We start from the raw sequence: 20,712 nt of genomic DNA, 5'->3' as shown, positions 1-20,712 counted from the left end.
CATCAAGTACACCAGATTGGAACCCCCATTCAATACATTGAATACAGTGATACAGACTTGAATCTTATAGACTTATGCCTATACATGCTATTACTGGGGATACTGGCTGGAATTCTTGCAGAATTCACAGATATATTGCTATGGTCAGATATTGGAACTGTCTCATCCAATTGGACGAGAACAGACTAACTAAGATAATATTTCTTTGGGACTTTTCCCTTAATTACTGTAATTGGTCTTAGGAAATTTGTAAACTTTTTGATGAGTTGAATTTAAATGCATATTTTGATGTTCTTTTTCCTCTTGATTTATCCTTAGTAGAACAGCATTTAAGTCATCAGCATCAATTACTTTGGGTCAAAAATATCAACGAAAAACTTAAGCTTCGTACATATGTTATTTTCAAAGATAATTACATCACTGAACCATATGTTTTTATGAGTCTTTCACAAAGTCAGCGATCTTTTAAGGCAAAGTTTCGATCAGGGGTTTTACCACTACGTTTAGAAACTGGGAGATATAGAAACGAACAAGTGGGCGATAGACTTTGTGTATTTTGTGACCAAAACGCTATAGAAAACGAGATTAACTTTATTTTTACATTGCAGTCTTTATGACATATGTAATACAGAAAATAAAATAACACTGAATACATCACACTGTCATACAATGAGAAATTAAAGTACTTGGTGACAAATCAGGTTAGGAATACAGCAAAATTCATTGAAGCCGCCTTTTTAAAACGGCATGAAACTTTGTATCAGAGTTAATTTATTTTCTCTCACACTGAATGTACAATTACTTCACTGTAAGTAACCTCTCTATATTGTAAATGTATCTTTTCTGTTCAAGGTGACTTATAAGCCCGATGGGCTGGGAGGTATTTTAGTACCTCATGTCACTATAATAAAAGTACTTACTTACTTACTTACTTTAATATGCTAACTACATGCCATTGCAGTTCCTATTTTAGAGAAGTCAGCATGAATTCCAATCAACTTGAACAGTTTACTTACTAAGGGAACGAGCAGAATTTATGGTGGGGGCAGGGGGTTGAGGAGAAAATGGGAGGGGGCACAAAAAAATTAGGGTGCGAGGGGGCATGAAAATTCTGATGGTCTGAAAGGTGGGGCATGAAAATTTGCTCTTGAAGGGAGGGGGCTGCGGCAAAAATTTTGACCAACATATTTTCTCCTCATAGTAGAACTTGACAGCACATATTTTGTATATACTACAGGCCATTTCATTTCCTATATTGTAAAACTTGACAACACAGATTCAGTACATATACTACAGGCCATTTCATTTTCTACACTTAGACTTAGAGAACAGAACAGCCTGGAATACATCATACTGAACTTCTGACATTTTCATTTCCTTCCACTGTGTAGATCAGGACAGTCATCAATCGGGGATTACCACACGCCATTTTATTTCCCTTCTGATCATCTGTACATTATGAAATTGAACAGCTCAGATAATACAGAATGGCTAGAAAACACATTCTTTGACAAGTCACGATGCATCCAGTCTATAATTCTATCCTAGTCACTCAAAGTCTTGTCATGAGATATCACATACATGTACTGTTCATAAAATAAAGATTTCTACACAACACTTGGGGTATTTTGAAATGGCAGAAATTAACATTTGACCATAGACAATATTATTTCCACAATTTGTAATGTCAGGAGGGTGTAATTACTTCTTGCTTAAAAATAGGAAAATTACAATTAGGGGAAATCAATTGACAATTCTTATTATTTGCTATGAAAGAGCATGAAACAAACAATATGTATACTTCAGAGTGTAGTTCAATTTCGTATAGCAATTATGTCACATGGCTGCTTTCACTCATTTTCACAACGGAATTGACCAGCCTTGACCATTTCAGCAAGTGTCTAAATAAGTAATTTTTGTCTTCAACTTTATACCAATCAAAGTAAACCTAGAGTAGGCATAGATGTATCAAACTGGAATAGGTGGGGGAGGGGGTTCCACACACATAATGACTTTAATACATGATGTTGTGTATTAGAATATCAAATCCTCAAATCACTTCATGGCTCAAGGTAAAATTGTGTAGCTATATATAATGCACAATCATCACTGAAAATAATGTACAGCTCTTACTACTGGTACACAGTTTAAGGATTAAAACTAACCAGTGATAAACTCACAGGTCTTTCAGTACAGCCGCTGTTTTGTTCTCTACAGCTATTGATACTTTGAACCATAAATATGCAAATTACACGACTGGGCATGCATCATAGCCCCCCCCCCCCCCCCCCCCCCATGCAGATGTACATACACCATATCTCAGAAATCATTTTCCAAGAATACATACACAAAATATCTAAGAAACCCATGTCCAAGCACACACACATACACACATCACTTCAAAAAGAAAACACCATTTCAGAATAAGTTCAGCCCAATATATTATTGACAATTTATTTTCAACTGTTACACAATATACAAAGAAATATACCATACACAGTTTCAATTTGTTGGTTTCTATGGCTACAGAATCTTAAATTACACACATGATAGCGCCATGGATTCAATGGGATGATAAATATAGATACAGCATTATTTTTTAAGACTAATCGACTAATGACTGTCTGGGCTGCTGTAATAAATATCTGAAGCTATTCGCACTGTACAGAGACATGAAACTAAGAAATTCTGTCTAATTTTTTTTTCCTCTTTATAATATATCAATTTGTCTATACATACATTGTACTATTCTATTGCTAGGTTATCATGGGAGAAAGTGTGACAGATTCAAGAGATAATTAGTCAAATTTCTAGCTTCAATGAATTTAGATTGCAAGAATGAAAGCCATTCATGTTACTTGTGTTCTTGTTTGTGTCTTGTCAACTTGGTTTTTCAGTTCTGTCTATCACGATCATAGCAAAGTTGGGGATTTATCTCCCTATTTGGAATGGTCTAAATCCATTGTGATTTCCCCTTGATTATCATAAATTTAGTCAATACACATATGGATGATCATTCAATGCTAACTTTGACTTAATATCTATGCCAAGTCATGTATAAAACTCAATTACATGTGACTTTTTGTGTCCATTTTCATCATGGATTATTCCGTTAGTAGTTGCCAAAGTTTCAATTTAATAAAACTGTAATGGACTGATTACAACTGCAGTGTATAAATCATGTTAATATTAGCTATGTCACACATCCATGTGCCTGTTTGATGTTTATGGTTTGTTTTATTTGCTGACTTATAACTTGTAGAAATCTACATTGCCATGTGCATATCATCCTGTGCAATATACACTCAAAATAGTACATTTCTTACACCATTCTCTTTCTTTTTATACACTGCTGGTATATTGTCACAATCACAACTTTTATCAGGAGACTTTTAGGACTATGAAGGCTTGATAGACAGTACCTCACAGCAAATTAACACACACACCATATATACTGCTGCACGAACAATTACAATATACATTGCTATATTATCTTTCTTTTTTTCTTTGATAAACTGAATAGTTGAGCTAAATATAGCATCTGGCTGTTGATTAATAAAGCTTGTCTGAATATGTTTATCTTTGATCATTCAAGATAAACATATACATTTCAAAAGTGGACATGGCACATACACTGTATTAGAACAAAACTTGAGATGATCATCCACAAAGTTTAATTCATCATCACCATAAATGCACATGTAAAGAAAACCCACAGATCTGAACTAAAATCTGGCTTTGAACTCTCTCCCTCTCTCTCTACCCACAAACATATTCTAAAAGTAAATAAATACATACGATCAAACAACCTTTTCTCCCAATATACATCCAATTTTTTTACCAGCTAAGAGTAAATAAATTACACACACACACACATATGAATATGTTTGCGAGGAGAAACCCTATCTTTGCACTGACTATCATTTTCATTGTTTGTTTTCAGTTTTTTAAAATCATTTTTGTCATGCAAGCATCGCAGAAACTGGTAATATAACTTGAAACGATGTTCCGTATTTGTATTAAGTGCAAGTATATATAAATACATCACCACATACTCACAAAATATCACAAAGCTCAGAATGGTAATGGTCAGGGCAATAGGAGGGGGTTATTGACAACGTAAAAATTACTCCTTAATAGTTGTTAGAGAAGACGACCAAACTTACTGCTAAATAATGCAATTAGGTAATTGAAAACATGCTTGATGTGGTCCGATTACATATTTATAATGATACGGCCAACACCTGTTTGGGGCACTGGAAGTGTCTACCCTACTTTTCTCTCTTTTCACTTGTTATACATCATGTATGATGAATGAAACAAATCCAACAGACAGCAGCTTTTCTATGCTATAAACAATGTGTGTAATGAGGACGTTCAACTCTTGACATCTCCCTATTGCAATCAACATCCTGGAAAAATCTCACATGGAAAAAAAAAGAGATCCCTTTCAGTTCTATATATGGACACCAAATTTGAATTTGAATTTCTCTGGCTATGGCTGAATATCAGGAAAGCGTTAAAACAAAACACAGTCATGCCCTTAGCAGTTCATATACGCATAAATCCTACAAGCATCATAATTTAATGACTATAGTGCTCTATACAATGGACTATTGATTTATCCATGGTTCAATTTAACAATTTTTGAGTCCAAAAATACAGCTCTACATAGTGCCTATTCCCAAACACACAAAAACTGTTGTGGGAAAAACATGACTAATTAATTATTGATGTGCTGTTTATATTATTCCATAAAGACAACCTTTCCCACAATTGTATCATATTGTCATGACAACCAATGTATCAAACTTAAATAAAAATATTACAAATACCATGTATTAAGAGAGACAATTTGAATTAGATGCTGGCTTTGTGTTCTTAACTATGTACAATTTCAACTAAATAAAGTGAAGACTGTGGTGGAATACCTTTCACAGTCCCCCTTACTGTGAGATGCAAATTGAACCAAGCAATCCCAACACTGACGTCATTGAAAGTATACAGCCTTTTCTATACTTCTCCAATCACTGCAAATTAAATCTCCTTGAATAAATGAATTCAATCAAGTGACAAGTAATAAATTAATACATTCAAATTTGATGAAATTGGAAATTTCGAACTGCCTTGGTCGATATAATTTGGTTTTGTTTTCCCCTTGCAATAGCTTTGATAATCATCATGTCTAATCTTACATAATATGTGCTGACACTTCAGTTCAGGATGGGGTTAAAGTTCAAAGTTCAATTTTCTGTTAAATCCACACTTTTCAATTTTCAGATATTTTTTTCAGTGACTTCAAATCACACAAATGTGAAGAGTGAAGTGAAGAAAAGATCTTTATGAGATCTTCACTACTTTTCTGCCCACTGTCTCAAAATTTGAATTTCAAAATTGTCCTGTTTTACTAATCTTTTCAATTTGCTTTCATCAAAACATCACTTGACATCTTTCCTTGTGAAACATCCCAACTACAAAACCTTAAAGTCACAATAATATTTTCTCCTCATTTGCATGAATAAATCCTATCCCCTAACTTATTTGAGACTATGTCTGATGACAACAAATACTCTGGGTCTGTCACAATAAATAATATGTTCCACCTTTGATTTTTTTGATTGCTCAGTCAAGTCAGTCTATGTTGGTTTAAGACATATTTGAACATCATCAAAAAATGATTGAAATATGCAACCTTTGAACTGTTTAAAAATGTTAGAATCTTAATCAGAATTCTGCTTGATTATCAGAAATGGCCAATAAACCCCTTTTTTTCACTCCAAACCATCAACTAATAATAAAGGCAGTGCCGTGCACACATTCAAACGACTTTTTGGATACTGAGATTTGGTCCTCTTCTTATCTCGTATCATCTTAAAATTTTAAAATCACTAGGACATGGTTGGATGTATTATTTTTGAGCACGTTGGAATGTTTCAATGAAGATGATTGGCTGAGATCTACAAATGCTTGCAGTAATCTGATTGGTTATAGGCAGTGGGAAAGATTACCAATGATTGGACAATATGGAGACAAGAAACTGTATAGGTTCTAAGACTGTAATGTAACATCAACACATTTGTATAATGTGTATTTTGAATAACCAATAATTCATTGGCATATGATTGACAACTGCTTATTAAAACAAGAAAATCTCTGAATATGAAAATCAGGAGAGCAAAAAACGTCCCATCCCTTCTCATCTGTGCATCAATTCCTTGTTGAGTGGTAAAGGTTGTTTTTATGCTATTGCACAAAGGGTACCGTTCTCCTACAGGAAATTCATGTCAAGTAGACATGATTTTGTAAACAGTAAAACATTGCACCACAATTTTATGAAAACCCATCCTTCCACACACCCCTACTTCATGCTGACAATGGAGTGTCCAACCCATACAAAAAAGTGAGATCACAGCAAGCCATACATAAAAAGAGGGGTGAAAGGATGGAGCAATGACAGAAAAAGATAAAATCATACTGATCCTTTTTTTTGTAATGTATGTATCTCTACATGTTAACTGTATCTGTCTTTTTTCTTATCTTTTTTTGTTTTTCATGATTGTCTTCCTTTGATGCCCATCTTTTTTTTTAAAACAAAGATTTCTATTGGTTAACTCTTGATCATGTGATTAGCAAGCACAACCACTATTGGCTGGTTGAGGTTCCTGTGTAAGCCGTGTTCCTTTCTGGGAGTTGCTAACGATTGTGGGATCTGAGTCCAGGCTTTCTGACATCTTGTCACAGATTATATCCACCAGACGTTCAAAGGTCTGTTTGACGTTTATGTTCTCCTTTGCACTCGTTTCAAAGAATTCCAGACCTGTGAAGGTAAAATAGAAATACTGAAATATTGATAAAAGTACACATAAATGTATACTGTCAACTGTAGAGTGACATCACTAAGTACACATAAATGTATACTGTCAACTGTAGAGTGACATCACTATACAGTCATACAGGTACTGCACAACCAAGTACACATAAATGTATACTGTCAACTGTAGAGTGACATCACTATACAGTCATACAGGTACTGCACAACCAAGTACACATAAATGTATACTGTCAACTGTAGAGTGACATCACTATACAGTCATACAGGTACTGCACAACCAAGTACACATAAATGTATACTGTCAACTGTAGAGTGACATCACTATACAGTCATACAGGTACTGCACAACCAAGGATACAACAAAGCCTACTGTGGTAAAGACAATACATAATACATTTACAAGACTGACCAATGGTTCAATTGATTTTCAAACATATGACATTTTTTCAGCAATTAACATGTTTCAGCAAATTTAGGTATGTATACTTTTTAACTTAACAATACATTTTTCAATTTTTCTATCAATTCAGGCAGTAAAGTAAGACTACCTTCTATGGCTCTCAACAAAGTATATGAACTAGTATGATCTGGTCATCATTTTCCAAATGTTACAGTGTGAGGTGTGAACACATAATTTGACATCTTGTGACACACACACACATACGCTTATTCTATATTTCAGGCGTGTTCTATTGGGTTCTTTTAGGTGTGTATGAATATTAAATCTTTGATACGCGTATAACCGTCAATCTCATGTGGTTGTCATTCTATTCCATAATATTCAGATATAATCAAGTGTTTACATATTATGTCTCGTTACACATTCACATACATACATACATACATACATACATACATACATACATACATACATACATACATACATACATAGTACATACATACATACATACATACATACATACATACATACATACATACATACATACATACATACATACACACACACACACACACACATACATACATACATACATACATACATACATACATACATACATACATACATACATACATACATATACATGCAATGTACAAATTTACACAAACACACATATTCTCTCTCTTTGGATTATGATGTACAAAAGTACTGGGGTGTACACAACTCCATTACTAAAACTGACAGGTCTAGAGGGTGACATATAATACAATATGTAAAAATGATATTACACAAAACTTTTAACCATCCCCATAAGAACAGAAGCAGACAAAGGCAAAAGAAAGACTAGAGATATAGTTATCCAAGTGCATGAACTACGTCCACCCACACACTCTAAAAACACCAACACTAGCTTCCCATTAAGGTATTCATTCCTAAAGGCTTTGTATGTCAAATATGACATCTCTCATTATCATTTCCTTGTATAGTGGCCTTCCTTTTCTTCATCTCAAGGCCATATTACTGATAACTGTCAAATTGAGATGTCAGGATGTCACAGACATTAAGTACATCAGATATTACATCTTAACCTTTACGGACAATGTTATCTTGTAAATTCAATTTCATAGTGTGAATGAAACAGGTACTCTTTTTGTCTCTTGCATCTAGCAGATTAGTACTTCCATCTCATATTGATAACTAATCATCATATCATATGTATATCATTTCTGACATCATATACTATAATAACTGGTCTGGGGATTTTATCACAAAATACAGTAAGTGATAATGGATGACAAACATAAAATTCACACTGTATTCTACAGAGACTGATCTCAATAATTCATTTCCATAAGAAGTCAAATATCTGACTTCATATTTTTTCAAAATTACCAATCACGATCATTTGTTTTCCATACGAAGTCAAATATTTGACTTTATCTTGTTCAAAATTTACGATCATGATCATTTCATTTGACTTTCCTATGGCTCCTATAATATCAAAGGTGTAGGAAAACCACCACTATCACATTTTTTAACGTAATGCCATGTTCCTTGGTACAGAAAGAATATAGGATAGATATAGCAGTTCCAGGTAAATGGAATCAACAAAAAAAAGAAATAGAGAGAAAACAGCCACTTTTTGATGCACTTCCCATCCCCTCTCAATTATTTAATATGTACTTTTATAAAGCTATCTGCAATGCTTTAAAAAAATTTGGTGGCAACAAATAAAACAAGCCACACAAAACACAATATGTTACTCAATGAATGGGCCAGACACTGGAACAAAAGATCAATATTTAAAACTTCTATCTAGCCAAGCTCCTACGCATCGGTGATATACACAACTGCCTTATGCCCTATCACAGAGTTTATGTCACACTTCCGCTAATTTTTTGAAGCGAATATTTAATATGAAACATTCATGGTGTTCATAATAATTAATTTAGAGATAAAATACACTGTCTCAGTTCTGAGATATTTTGTTGAATTATGACTATTAAAGTATGTACAATTCCACAAAAAGCTAGTGCAGCGTATATATACAAAGTTTGTAGTTGTTATGTCAACCAGTGACCAGTGTTCTTTTGCATATCTTCCAAAAAAATTTTCTATTAATATAGAAATTTCACAGAACAGAAATAGTAATTCATATTTGTATCTTTTATTAATAAATATGATGTTTATCTTTAGTATTTGAATGCTATGGTTTTATGTTGCTGCCGTTTGTTTCTGAATGGCTAAAAACCTTGGGCAAGATTTGAACCACGATTGTGCCTCAGTCAACCCAGCTGTATAATTGAGGACGGGTAGGATAGAGGTTGCAATGTGAATGATTTAATCCTATGTGCTTATAGAGGCTGCAATGGATTGTATGCCCCCCCCCCCCCCCCCCCCCCCCCCAGGGAGTTGAGGAAGTACAGGGCCATAGTGCTGGTATAGATCCATGCCTGGGGTAATAGTTAAGTGCTTTGAGCATGGTGGGAAACCACTATATAAAACACTTAAGTTCATTAACATTATGACAGAATCCAATATGACCCCACTGAATGCAGTGCTACTTGGAACAGTTACACCGGAAGTTGTGGAAATTGACTTTTTTGCGTAGTGCTGCGTAGAAGCTTGGTTACTCAACTACATAGCATCTAAAAGTAAAACTATGCAAGAAATGGTTTGATTTAGATAATTGACCCCCCAAAGGTCAAGGTCTTCAAAGATGTTTACACCTTATAATATGGTGGTAGACACTTTAATATAATTTCACAATATGTCATCTTTGTACTAGGTTTGAATGAAATCAGATATTGCATGTCTGGGAAATGATGTGTTACTACATTGCAAGGTTTGTGTCTCAACAGATAGATACTTGTTAGTCAATTTACTGATAGTTGAATTACAATATTACCTAGCTGGTCAGCAAGCTGTTTACCACGTTCCGTAGACACAACACGTTCATCTTCCATGTCACATTTATTACCTACGAGAATAACTTGAGCATTGTCCCATGAGTATGTCTTGATTTGAGTAGACCTATAAAAGAACAAACACAAACATGTTTATTATCTAGAACATATAAAACAAAATAACATAACAAATAAGTATGGTGCCACTTTTGCCATTTGTATATAATTATGTAGCCGGTGAACACTGGACACTTAGGAGTCAACTCTGGTCTTGAAACGACTTTAACAAGTCATTGATAATGACATAGTCCCCGCTATAATTGGGTTTTAAGGAATTATCACTACTCTGATCACGCAACAACATTTGTGAACCTAAAACAAACAGACTTAGATATGTTGTGTGTGCTTGTTGGACATGGAATATGCCTCCAACAATAAAGGATTGGTTGGGTATGGGGGATCATATCATGATGAAAATGGAGTCTGAGTTATGGCTTTGGACATGGAAAATTCACAAACAAAAATATTGGATTGTATCACGACGAAAATGGATATGCACATGTATGTCATAGAACACTGTCCTAATACCAACTTTAAATGAGATCTGTTCAAGCATGTCCGAGTTATGGCTTTGGACATGAAAATTCGCAAACAAAATGGCTGCCAGGCAGCCATATTGGATCGTATCACTACGAAAATGGATATGCACATGTATGTCATAGAACACTGTCCTAATACCAACTTTGAATGAGATTTGTTTAAGCATGTCTGAGTTATGGCTTTGGACATGGAAAATTCACAAACAAAATGGCTGGCAGGCAGCCATATTGGATCGTATCACGACGAAAATGGATATACACATGTATGTCATAGAACACTGTCCTAATACCAACTTTGATTGAGATCTGTTAAAGCATGTCTGAGTTATGGCTTTGGACATGAAAATTCACAAACAAAATGGCTGCTAGGCGGCCATATTGGATCGTATCATGACAACAATGAATATGCACATGTATGTCATAGAACACTGTCCTAATACCAACTTTGAATGAGATCTGTTAAAGCATGTCTGAGTTATGGCTTTAGACAGGGAAAATTCTCAAACAAAATGGTTGCTAGGCGGCCATATTGGATCGTATCATAAAACAAATTGACGTGCATATGTATGTCATAGTATGTTGCCCCTGTACCAAGTTTGAAAAAAATCGGTCCAGGCATCTCCAAGAAACAGCTGCGGACGGACGGACGGACGGACGCACGGACACACGGACGCACGGACGGACAGACGGAACCCAATCTATAAGTCCCCATTCCGGACTTCGTCCGCGGGGACTAAAAAAGAAACATGAACAGTTTAAGTTGGACCTGAGTTAGGTTAGGTTGCTCCTGATGCAAGAGGGTGGTTTATGTCAAGTCCTGGTTTTAAGCCAGCTTAATTTTTGCATGTGAATGCATTTGGGCCTGCTTAAATCCCACTTGATGCTGCAGTTCTCAACAATATAGCCTAGCCACGATTCAAAGTTGGGTTAAAACTGGTGACACAATTGATGAATCCAATCTCAACACAGCCCCAAACAAAGCAGCTGACCTGTTAAAGTCAGACTAGATTTAAAATCCTCATAAATGTGAACACGTATTATTTGCTTATTGGAACTACAATATTTTGTAACAACAAAACAAACACAGACATAATGTAAACACTGTCATGAAAAAATACCACAAATGCTGAGTGTATGTAAAAAAAATGATACACTGTATCTGACTACCAACACATATCAATATCACCCACTCTTATCAAAATCTGGATCATTTCAAAATAATCAAACAGTGTTGTCAATTTCAATATACCTGATGTGCTATCTAGTGTCTGCTGTTCACCTACAGGTGTCTTTCAATAAGTAGCTATAGGACATTCCAAAGTTATATCAATTGAACTTTTGTTTCAAACACAAACTTGAAAATTGTACCAGAAATTTTTGACTGCACATCTCCAGTCTTTGTCAATAGATTGACCTATTATTCAGAACAGGTATGACAATTTACTTTGTCTGGTATAGTACTGTTAAAGTGTATTGATACCAGGGCACTGTCGTTGCATGAGCTGCTGGATTGTTTTTGTCTGAAATTGGAACCGTTATGTACTGTAATGTCCCCAAGACAGAACTCCCATATTACAGCATACTAATTATAGTTGTCCAGGGCATTATCATGATCTCACTGAACACGGCTCTGTAAGGCAGGTCTGAGATAGTGAAACCATGTCAACTCTCTGTGCTAAAATAAAATAGCACTGCAGGAACATTTTTGCTATTGCAGTTTTGATATTAAGTTAAGTAGCCCATACATGTATTTACACATCACATTAACAGCATCTGAGTCTGTCAGGTTTTTTATGGAAATAAAGGACAGAGTAATTGATATACATAAGTTTACAGGAAATTAAAAGGATTGAAATTACTATCTATGTTTTGTGTCCTTTGCTGCTAGACATTCCATTCTACATCTGTAAGTACTACTAAAAAGTCTATTATCCTCTCTAATGGACTGTTTCCATGGTAAATTGATAAATCAGTTGATTTATGTGACTTTAAGATACCACGATTTTACTAATAAAAATATCAGGATTATGATTCCAAGAACTTTTACCCCATTCTTTGCATTTTCCTCTAGAACGCCTGGTCTGTCAGATCTGCTTTTCACTTTTTTAACTTTCAAAAGTTGTAAATCATGGATTATTGGGTAAATTAATGACCCACTTATAGCTCAAGTACAAAATGTAGGAAAATAACGTCATTGATATGTAAATAATCCATGGAGTCATTCATTTACATATTCACCAATGAATAATTTAATACCAGTTTAAGAGACCGTCAATAATTGGTGTCAGGGCAACAATTTTCATCTTTTAGAAAGGACACTCTTTACAGTTACCAATCATTGTTTACTACTAGATCACATGACTAAGAATCATTTTGAACAACAACCAACAACTGTTCAAGATCTGGTCACATGACTATCAATGACAACCAATTATTGTTCACTACTGAATCACAGGACTATGACTCAATGTGACCATCAATCAATCATTATTCACTACCACATCACATGATTAAAACTCACCAATCTTGAACGGCTTGGAATGATTCTTCGTTTGTGACATCATACATGAGAATAAAACCCATTGCTCCCCTGTAATAAGCTGTTGTTATGGTACGATATCTTTCTTGACCAGCGGTGTCCTATAAAATCAAAAGATAATAATATTGTTATTATCACATGTAATGAGAAAGATCCAAAATTCCAAATCAAAATCAGAACAGAGAATTACTCAACATTGAAAAATCTCCAGACAAGACAATTTCTATGTGTTTGTATTTTAGTTCACTCTATGGTACAACTGTCAATCTGATCAAAAATCAAAAGTCAATTTCTCTATTGACAAGGTGATGGGGCAGACAACAGTAAATTTGTACTTTCTAAGCCATGTTTTAGAATGTAATAATTTTGGTGAAGAAGTGCATACATAACAAGGACATGGGAGGAGGAGGGGGGTTGCTTCAAACCTTGCTATAGATGAGAATGTAGGACAGTGTGGACTGACTACTATGTACATCCAAGAGATACACATTTGTATTCATTATCAGAAATGATTGTTAATACAGAGATAATCTAGAAATAGCTGTCCTAGTCTAAACCCAATTTGTTTCATCTACAATGAGTCAACATTATTTTTGTCCACAATTTCTTTCAAAGATCACTGAACATTAGCAGTCTTGTTAAAATTACAACTAACGAAGTACAATGCCTATATCACCTCAGACTAACCAGATCATTCAGATTCACTAGGTCTTTTTTTGAAAACTATTTCAGGTGTGACCACCTGTCATTTACACATACATACGAAATATATAGAAATATACAAATCCATATTTCAAAATAGTTTTGGCTGTCAAATATCGGATCAGTAAAGTTAAAATCTATTTTTAAGGAGATACGAGTCACAGCACTGCTGGAAAACACTGAATGCAAGACCCTTTTAGATTTAGCAGTGAAATTACAAGATTCTGATTTAGCAGTGAAATTACAAGATTCTGATTTAGCAGTGAAATTACAAGATTCTGATTTAGCAGTGAAATTACAAGATTCTGATTTAGCAGTGAAATTACAAGATTCTGATTTAGCAGTGAAATTACAAGATTCTGATTTAGCAGTGAAATTACAAAATTCTGATTTAGCAGTGAAATTACAAGATTCTGATTTAGCAGTGAAATTACAAGATTCTGATTTAGCAGTGAAATTACAAGATTCTGATTTAGCAGTGAAATTACAAGATTCTCATTCAAAAGATTTTGAACAGTTGATGTAGACACAACACAATGAATGCTATATGCCTTTGAGATAAAATGTCAACCATTCAGAAACATGCCTTGGATATGGCGTCTTGCAACATTCAATCTCATTATAAAAGTACATATTCCATGTCTGGAATTTTAATTCAAAACCTGGATTTATTGCAGACTATATAAGTACACTTATTATTTCAAGCTACATGTAATCATAGTATATTGTTCACCCTAGATGGCTTAGATGACTTGAAATAACATTCACTAGTTGTTATTGTACACTTGTTGAAAGCCAAAAGAGAGTCCCCTCCTCCCAAAGGTAGAGCTTTTGACATTTAGAATTTCATGACTGCCTCTATATTCTGGTGACATTTGATATACAAATGTATACTATAATATAGTGCCATTCCTGATATTAACTGGTATAACTTACATTATACATCATTCCAACAAGAAATATGGGTGATACACCCACATAATTCAAGACAACTTGTGCCTATATGATTTGCACGATGCTCAAAATACACGTGAAAACTTTATATTCGTCAATACTTTCCCAATATTATATAAATTGTGCTTGCAAAGATAAAACTGTATTATTCCCCAATATTTGTCTTTGTTTACTGTGACTTGGAAAGTACTTGTGACCTAAATGTTTTGACAAAGCCCCTTAGGTCACTCATATTTTTCTTGGCCAAATAACATCTAAAAGCATACTTTCACTGTTAAGGTAGGTTGAATTTGAAGTTATTAGCGTAAGCTTGCTATTGTTCCAATTACCTTGCATAGAGAGAAAACAAGATGGCATGACTACTTTTGTACACAGTCTGCACAGAATGATAAAAAAAAATTGCCTTTGAGACAAACTTCTTCAAATTACATACTTTTCACCACTTGACAGTTTTATTTTGCCTTTGGGGAGCAGTAAAATCTTCACATTTTATGGAATCAATAAAATACAGAATTTTGTTTTGTACTATGAATGCACATGTACCTACAAATTAGTTACAATCAGTTTGTCCAGAATGGTGATGCAAATTGCTAGCTAGAAATACACTATTTGAGATATCTCCTGTCAAATTTGACATCATTGATTTTGTACTTTTAATTTGGAAAATTCTGATTTTTAATTTATAATTGTGCCAAGTACAGGTAAATTCTAACATGTTATTCTTAAAATATACAGCACTAACACTGCAAGTGCCATTGAGTATGTCATATACAATTTTATCTCTAGAAGTACATTAGTATACGATTTCTCTATATGTCTAAATATCGTATTTACAGTGTCATATTATCCAGTGTTTTTACTCCAAGTAGGGAACCATAGCAACAAACTAATGCTCTTTGTTGTACAGCCGTAGTGACGTCAAATGGTACCATACAGTAAATGCTTTGAAACACTCTATTTGACTACTGTTAATACTTAATGCCTGCATCTTTTTCAACAAACAGAATTTTATGCAGTTAAGTGGTAGGGTGTACTATTAATTCAACACTTCCCAGCATGAGATACATTTCTCTTGTTGTTCACATTTTACTATATTTGTATTGAAAATAGTTGTATTTGCTTTTTAGACTATCAATAGGTGATACACACCTTTCAAGAACTAGCTAAAGATACTTTTCACGCATATATTCAAAGGAAACAAACTCTGATTATTAATGAGAATTCTGGGTAATGTACTTTCAGAAATTATATTTCCATTTTTAATATAAAGTTCTGTTCAATTGGAATATTTGAAATGTCGTTAATGTTAATTCAGAAATACACATCAATTTATTTTCATTATAAGTCTGGGACTCTCAGTTTGCCAAAACCCAATCTGGGATCTATCTGGGTTGTCTGGGACCAGTCCTGGTTCCATTCAGTGACCAGTCTGAATTCAACTTTGGGATAAGTTTCAATTGCACTTCTATCCCAGATATTGGTATCATTTATGTACAATGGTAAAAATACAACATACTGGCATAGACCCTTTATAGATTGCAGAATATGACTAGCTCAAAACGTATTCTGAATGTCAGCCTGTGATGAACAATACATTGCCTTTGATTGCAAGTAAGACCAGTCCAAGATTGAAACTGGGACCAGTCCCTGATGGAAACATGGACCTGTCCCAAGCAGAGTTTTTAACAAATCTGAAAGCCCCAATGTACAGGCAGCACTAATTTAAGGTCTGAACTACCCTTACATACCTCCCACTATACAACATATGTTAATATCTGATATTGGCTTATACGGTGCATAAATACACGTATACAAATTCCATGTTCTGCATTGAACAGCTCATGTATTTATTCTATCATTCCTTCCACAATTATTTTTCAACTTCTCAAATTAATTTCTTTTCAGGTTTAAACATCAACTAACAATGAACAAAATATAATCAACAAACAAACAAAATGTAACAACGCATGTATGTATGGGGAAAAAAACCACCTACATATGCACATTTTTCCCATCTTTTCTGAATTGATAAAAGTCAGTCCTACATGTACTCTGCCTGCAAGCACTTTATGCTTTCTTCCATCTCAACCCACACATAGAGATTATTTTTAAAAGAACAATTTTATACTCAATTCAAATGTAGCATATATATCTGGCTTCTCCAAATCTCATTAAAGGCTACTAAAAATGGTGCCAAAGGCATTGCACCACAACTGTAAAGTTTGTGATAATTTTTTTAAAATGTTTATCCATATCCCAATCCACCTAATGTTGTTATTTTTGTAATATACATATTAACCATTTCACTGTTGCTATGGGAATGCTGGATGTTTATCCACTTGCTTAACAATCCTATTTTTATGTTTGTAATATGCAATGTCATTTGACTGTTGCTATGGGTATGGTCTTGTTGCTAGGCATTTTCATACACTTTTGAATCTTTATTCACTTGAGATACAAGTTTTGACCAAAATGGAGCTTTGTAGACCTAATTGGCATATCACTGATGGGATCAGCATGTCATGAACCCTTCTTAATCTACACACCCCTAATTTCTGAACAATCTGCCAAGTATGTTTGGAGTTCAAGTTTTTTGACCAAAAATTATTGGTTTTTTGACCCGAAACACATCCCTGATGCGATCATTTGCATTTGAACAATTTTCCATCTACACATTCCAAGTAATATTCCCATCAAATATCAAGCAACAGTCCAGCGGTTTTTGATGTCAAGTTGTGCACACACACACACACACACACACACACACACACACACACACACACACACACACACACACACACACACACACACACACACACACACACACACACACATGTATACATGTACACACACACACACTTCACCATTGAGCCTCAGTTCAATTGTGCTAAAAATAGCCAAAACAAGTCTCTTGAGACAAGAGTCCACATTGATTGTATGATACAGCTGCAGAAGTCCATATGAAAAACATCAATTATAAAACTACTTTATAAACTGCAGTCCTTGAAAAATAGCCTCATTAAATGGTTGGATTTATGGCAGGTTTCATTACATGAAGCTTGCTACAGAACGGATCAAAATATTTAGTTTCCTATGATATGCAAATGACTGAAAAAGCCTAAAAGCCACAAACTGCATTTCTCAACAATTTTTGTCTGTTTAATGTTCTGTCATCTCTTACTTTTGTTGCTACATATAAATACATGCATATCACTGTTTAGAGTGGCTAAGGTACATTTATATAAAATCATAATGTAGACAAAATCAGTCTCAATTATACACTTCTTTAGATATTTTGTAAAACCAATCTGGAGTAATTTCCAGTCATTGAAACTTATATAATTGTAAAGAGAATGTTTTTTTAAGTGATGGTGAATAGGTCAAACTTCCCAAGTCAAACTTCCCAAGACCTTTTACCAGAATTCCACACCGAAACTAAGAAGGTATGGAAAACTAAAATATAAAGGTCATCAGGTTTTCTCTTGAGTCTAAGAGCAAGATTCTTAGCCTAAAAGATTCATCATCTTGAGGACCAGGGTGGTCCTTATCACTCACTACACACACACTGTTTTTAAACAACAGATAAGGAGCCTCCAAAATGACGAACACTACACACCCAAACCATACCAAAAATATAGCATCAATGGTTCCAAAGAGTGTAAATTATGATAAAGATGCAGTGCTAGTTTGTAAGTAACTTTGCATGTTCAGTTATAGCAATGATAATGATACAAAATAATTATTTCATAGATGAATACATGACTGATAAATTCAGGACTACATGTATATCTCACTTGAATAAAATACATGTATTGCAGCTAGAGCAGATCATTTTGAACATATTCTGCACAATTATCTCAATCAAAAACTTGTTTGACTTTGACGCACACAAACTTATTGGATATTGCAAAATACGAAGACATTAAAATCTTACAACAGAGCTCAGACGACTCCATGTCCGATTACCATGTCCAAATACTAGTGCCATGGAAATGTACTGTAAATTATGATTTTTTTATGGTAATATACACAAACTAAATGTCACTGGCAAATTGCTCTTGGTCTAGATATTACTATTTATTAGTCCAGGAGTATGAAAAGCAAAATGTCCTGTTTCATATATCAGTCAGGATGACAAGATTGAAGGAATCTATCTAATGGGATTAAAAACACCCACTTCAGTAACCCTGAATCCTGCGGAGGAGAAGTAATTTTTTTTCTACAAAATATAATGGTAAGTCATGCCTTCTTGCATTTAATCTATATAATTGGCTGTGTTGTTGAGCTGCTTGTACACCTACGCAGTACGGTTTTGATTCAGAAATAATCAGTCTGTGCAAAGCCTGTGGACTGAAACTTATGAAATATGGCATTACGCAAAGAAGGGCAATTCTAAGTCTGAGCATTTTTCACAAACCAATCATTCTACGCCGACACAAAACTTGAAAGACTATTTCCTACTTACAAAAAAAACAGCCTCACTTTTATGCTAACATTATTTCAAGACTGTATTGAATCAAACTGAAATGATGAACAGAGTTCTTTTCTTTTCAAATTTTTTTGGTCTTTTTATTATATACTTTGTCTTGGATGTTACAAAACCAAGAAAATCTGAATTTTGTTTCCATCTACAAAACAGCATAAGTAGGTGTAGCATACCTACTCAAGTCCATGCCACCTGGGATTTCATTCACTTTCTTTGCAATGACTGGCTGTCACAGGTGAAGTATACATTCATTGTAATATGCTCAAAACACAACACCATGCTCAGACTGCTCACTTGAAGGATGACATGTTGTGTACACTTCCATATTTGTGACTTGTTTGATATATGAAAGGCATATCAAGTTCTTGCATGCTTCATAGAGTAATAATGATTTGGCTATCCATGTATGATGTAACTTGGAATATTATCCTTAATGAAGTACATGCCTTACAAAGGGAATGCAGAGAAGGGTAAAGGTAGTTTTTCTTGAGGGTATGAATTACAAACTGGGTAAAAATAAACAAAGTTGTGAACCATGTGACCATATCCCAACTAACAGTAGATAAAGAAATGTAGATATGCTAATTATCAAATTTCAATATATCACTATGGTTCACACACTTTAGCAAAAAACAATATATTCTTTCACTTCTATTAGATTTCAACAAAATGTTTCTATTCCATGTGGAATGACAGAAACCTTTATTCATCTCATATCGTGTGATATGTGCCCTGCATATTTCAATACAAGATGTACATCTTCATCCAAGCCGTCACAACACATCATATACACCACATAGTGGCAGAGATTGAACGGGGGCAACCTTATCAATAGTCAGCAAGTAATAGAATCTTTTTCATTTGCTTTAACATAACAGAGACACCAATAACAATGAAAAACACATGAATCTACTTTTAACCATTACCATGGCAACATAATTTTCTTGTATTGGATATTAGCTAATTTCATTTTCTCACTGCTGGAATAAGGTTACATTGCATTCATTTGTAATTCAATTATTCAGAATAAGATGGCAAAAGGATCATTTGCTAAAGGGGCCTATTTGATGGGGATTTCGCAACTCAATTTAAAAATGAATCTGACAAAAACTCAAACTTTATGGATGATCTAGTATTTTCCTTATAAGAATATATAAGATTTATGAAAAATAAATCATTCACATTTATAGTTTTTGACTTTATACTACTGAAAAATAATGAGTAGACTAGTAAATAAGTTAATAACTCTAATCTATATATCAGGGTTTGTTTTTTTACATGTTTCCCCTCTCAA

The 20,712-nt window shown here is 34.2% G+C and overlaps 1 protein-coding gene across 3 annotated transcripts in view; it reads right to left on the bottom strand.

The window, feature by feature from the left end:
* Positions 1 to 2,428: 2,428 nt before the first annotated feature.
* Positions 2,429 to 20,712, bottom strand: part of LOC144436073 (ras-related protein Rab-3) — a 36,809-nt gene continuing 18,525 nt past the window's right edge. For all 3 annotated transcript variants that reach the window (XM_078124742.1, XM_078124740.1, XM_078124741.1), the window contains 3 exons: positions 13,259 to 13,377; positions 10,141 to 10,265; positions 2,429 to 6,817 (listed from right to left, as the gene is read on the bottom strand). In XM_078124742.1, coding sequence (XP_077980868.1) covers positions 6,627 to 6,817; positions 10,141 to 10,265; positions 13,259 to 13,377 — 435 coding nt within the window. In that variant the 3' untranslated portion in view covers positions 2,429 to 6,626. The remainder of the gene's footprint in view (positions 6,818 to 10,140; positions 10,266 to 13,258; positions 13,378 to 20,712) is intronic.

This window comes from Glandiceps talaboti, chromosome 6, assembly GCF_964340395.1.
Source record: "Glandiceps talaboti chromosome 6, keGlaTala1.1, whole genome shotgun sequence".
Classification (NCBI taxonomy): domain Eukaryota; kingdom Metazoa; phylum Hemichordata; class Enteropneusta; family Spengelidae; genus Glandiceps; species Glandiceps talaboti.
This window is presented reverse-complemented; position numbering and strand designations above follow the sequence as displayed.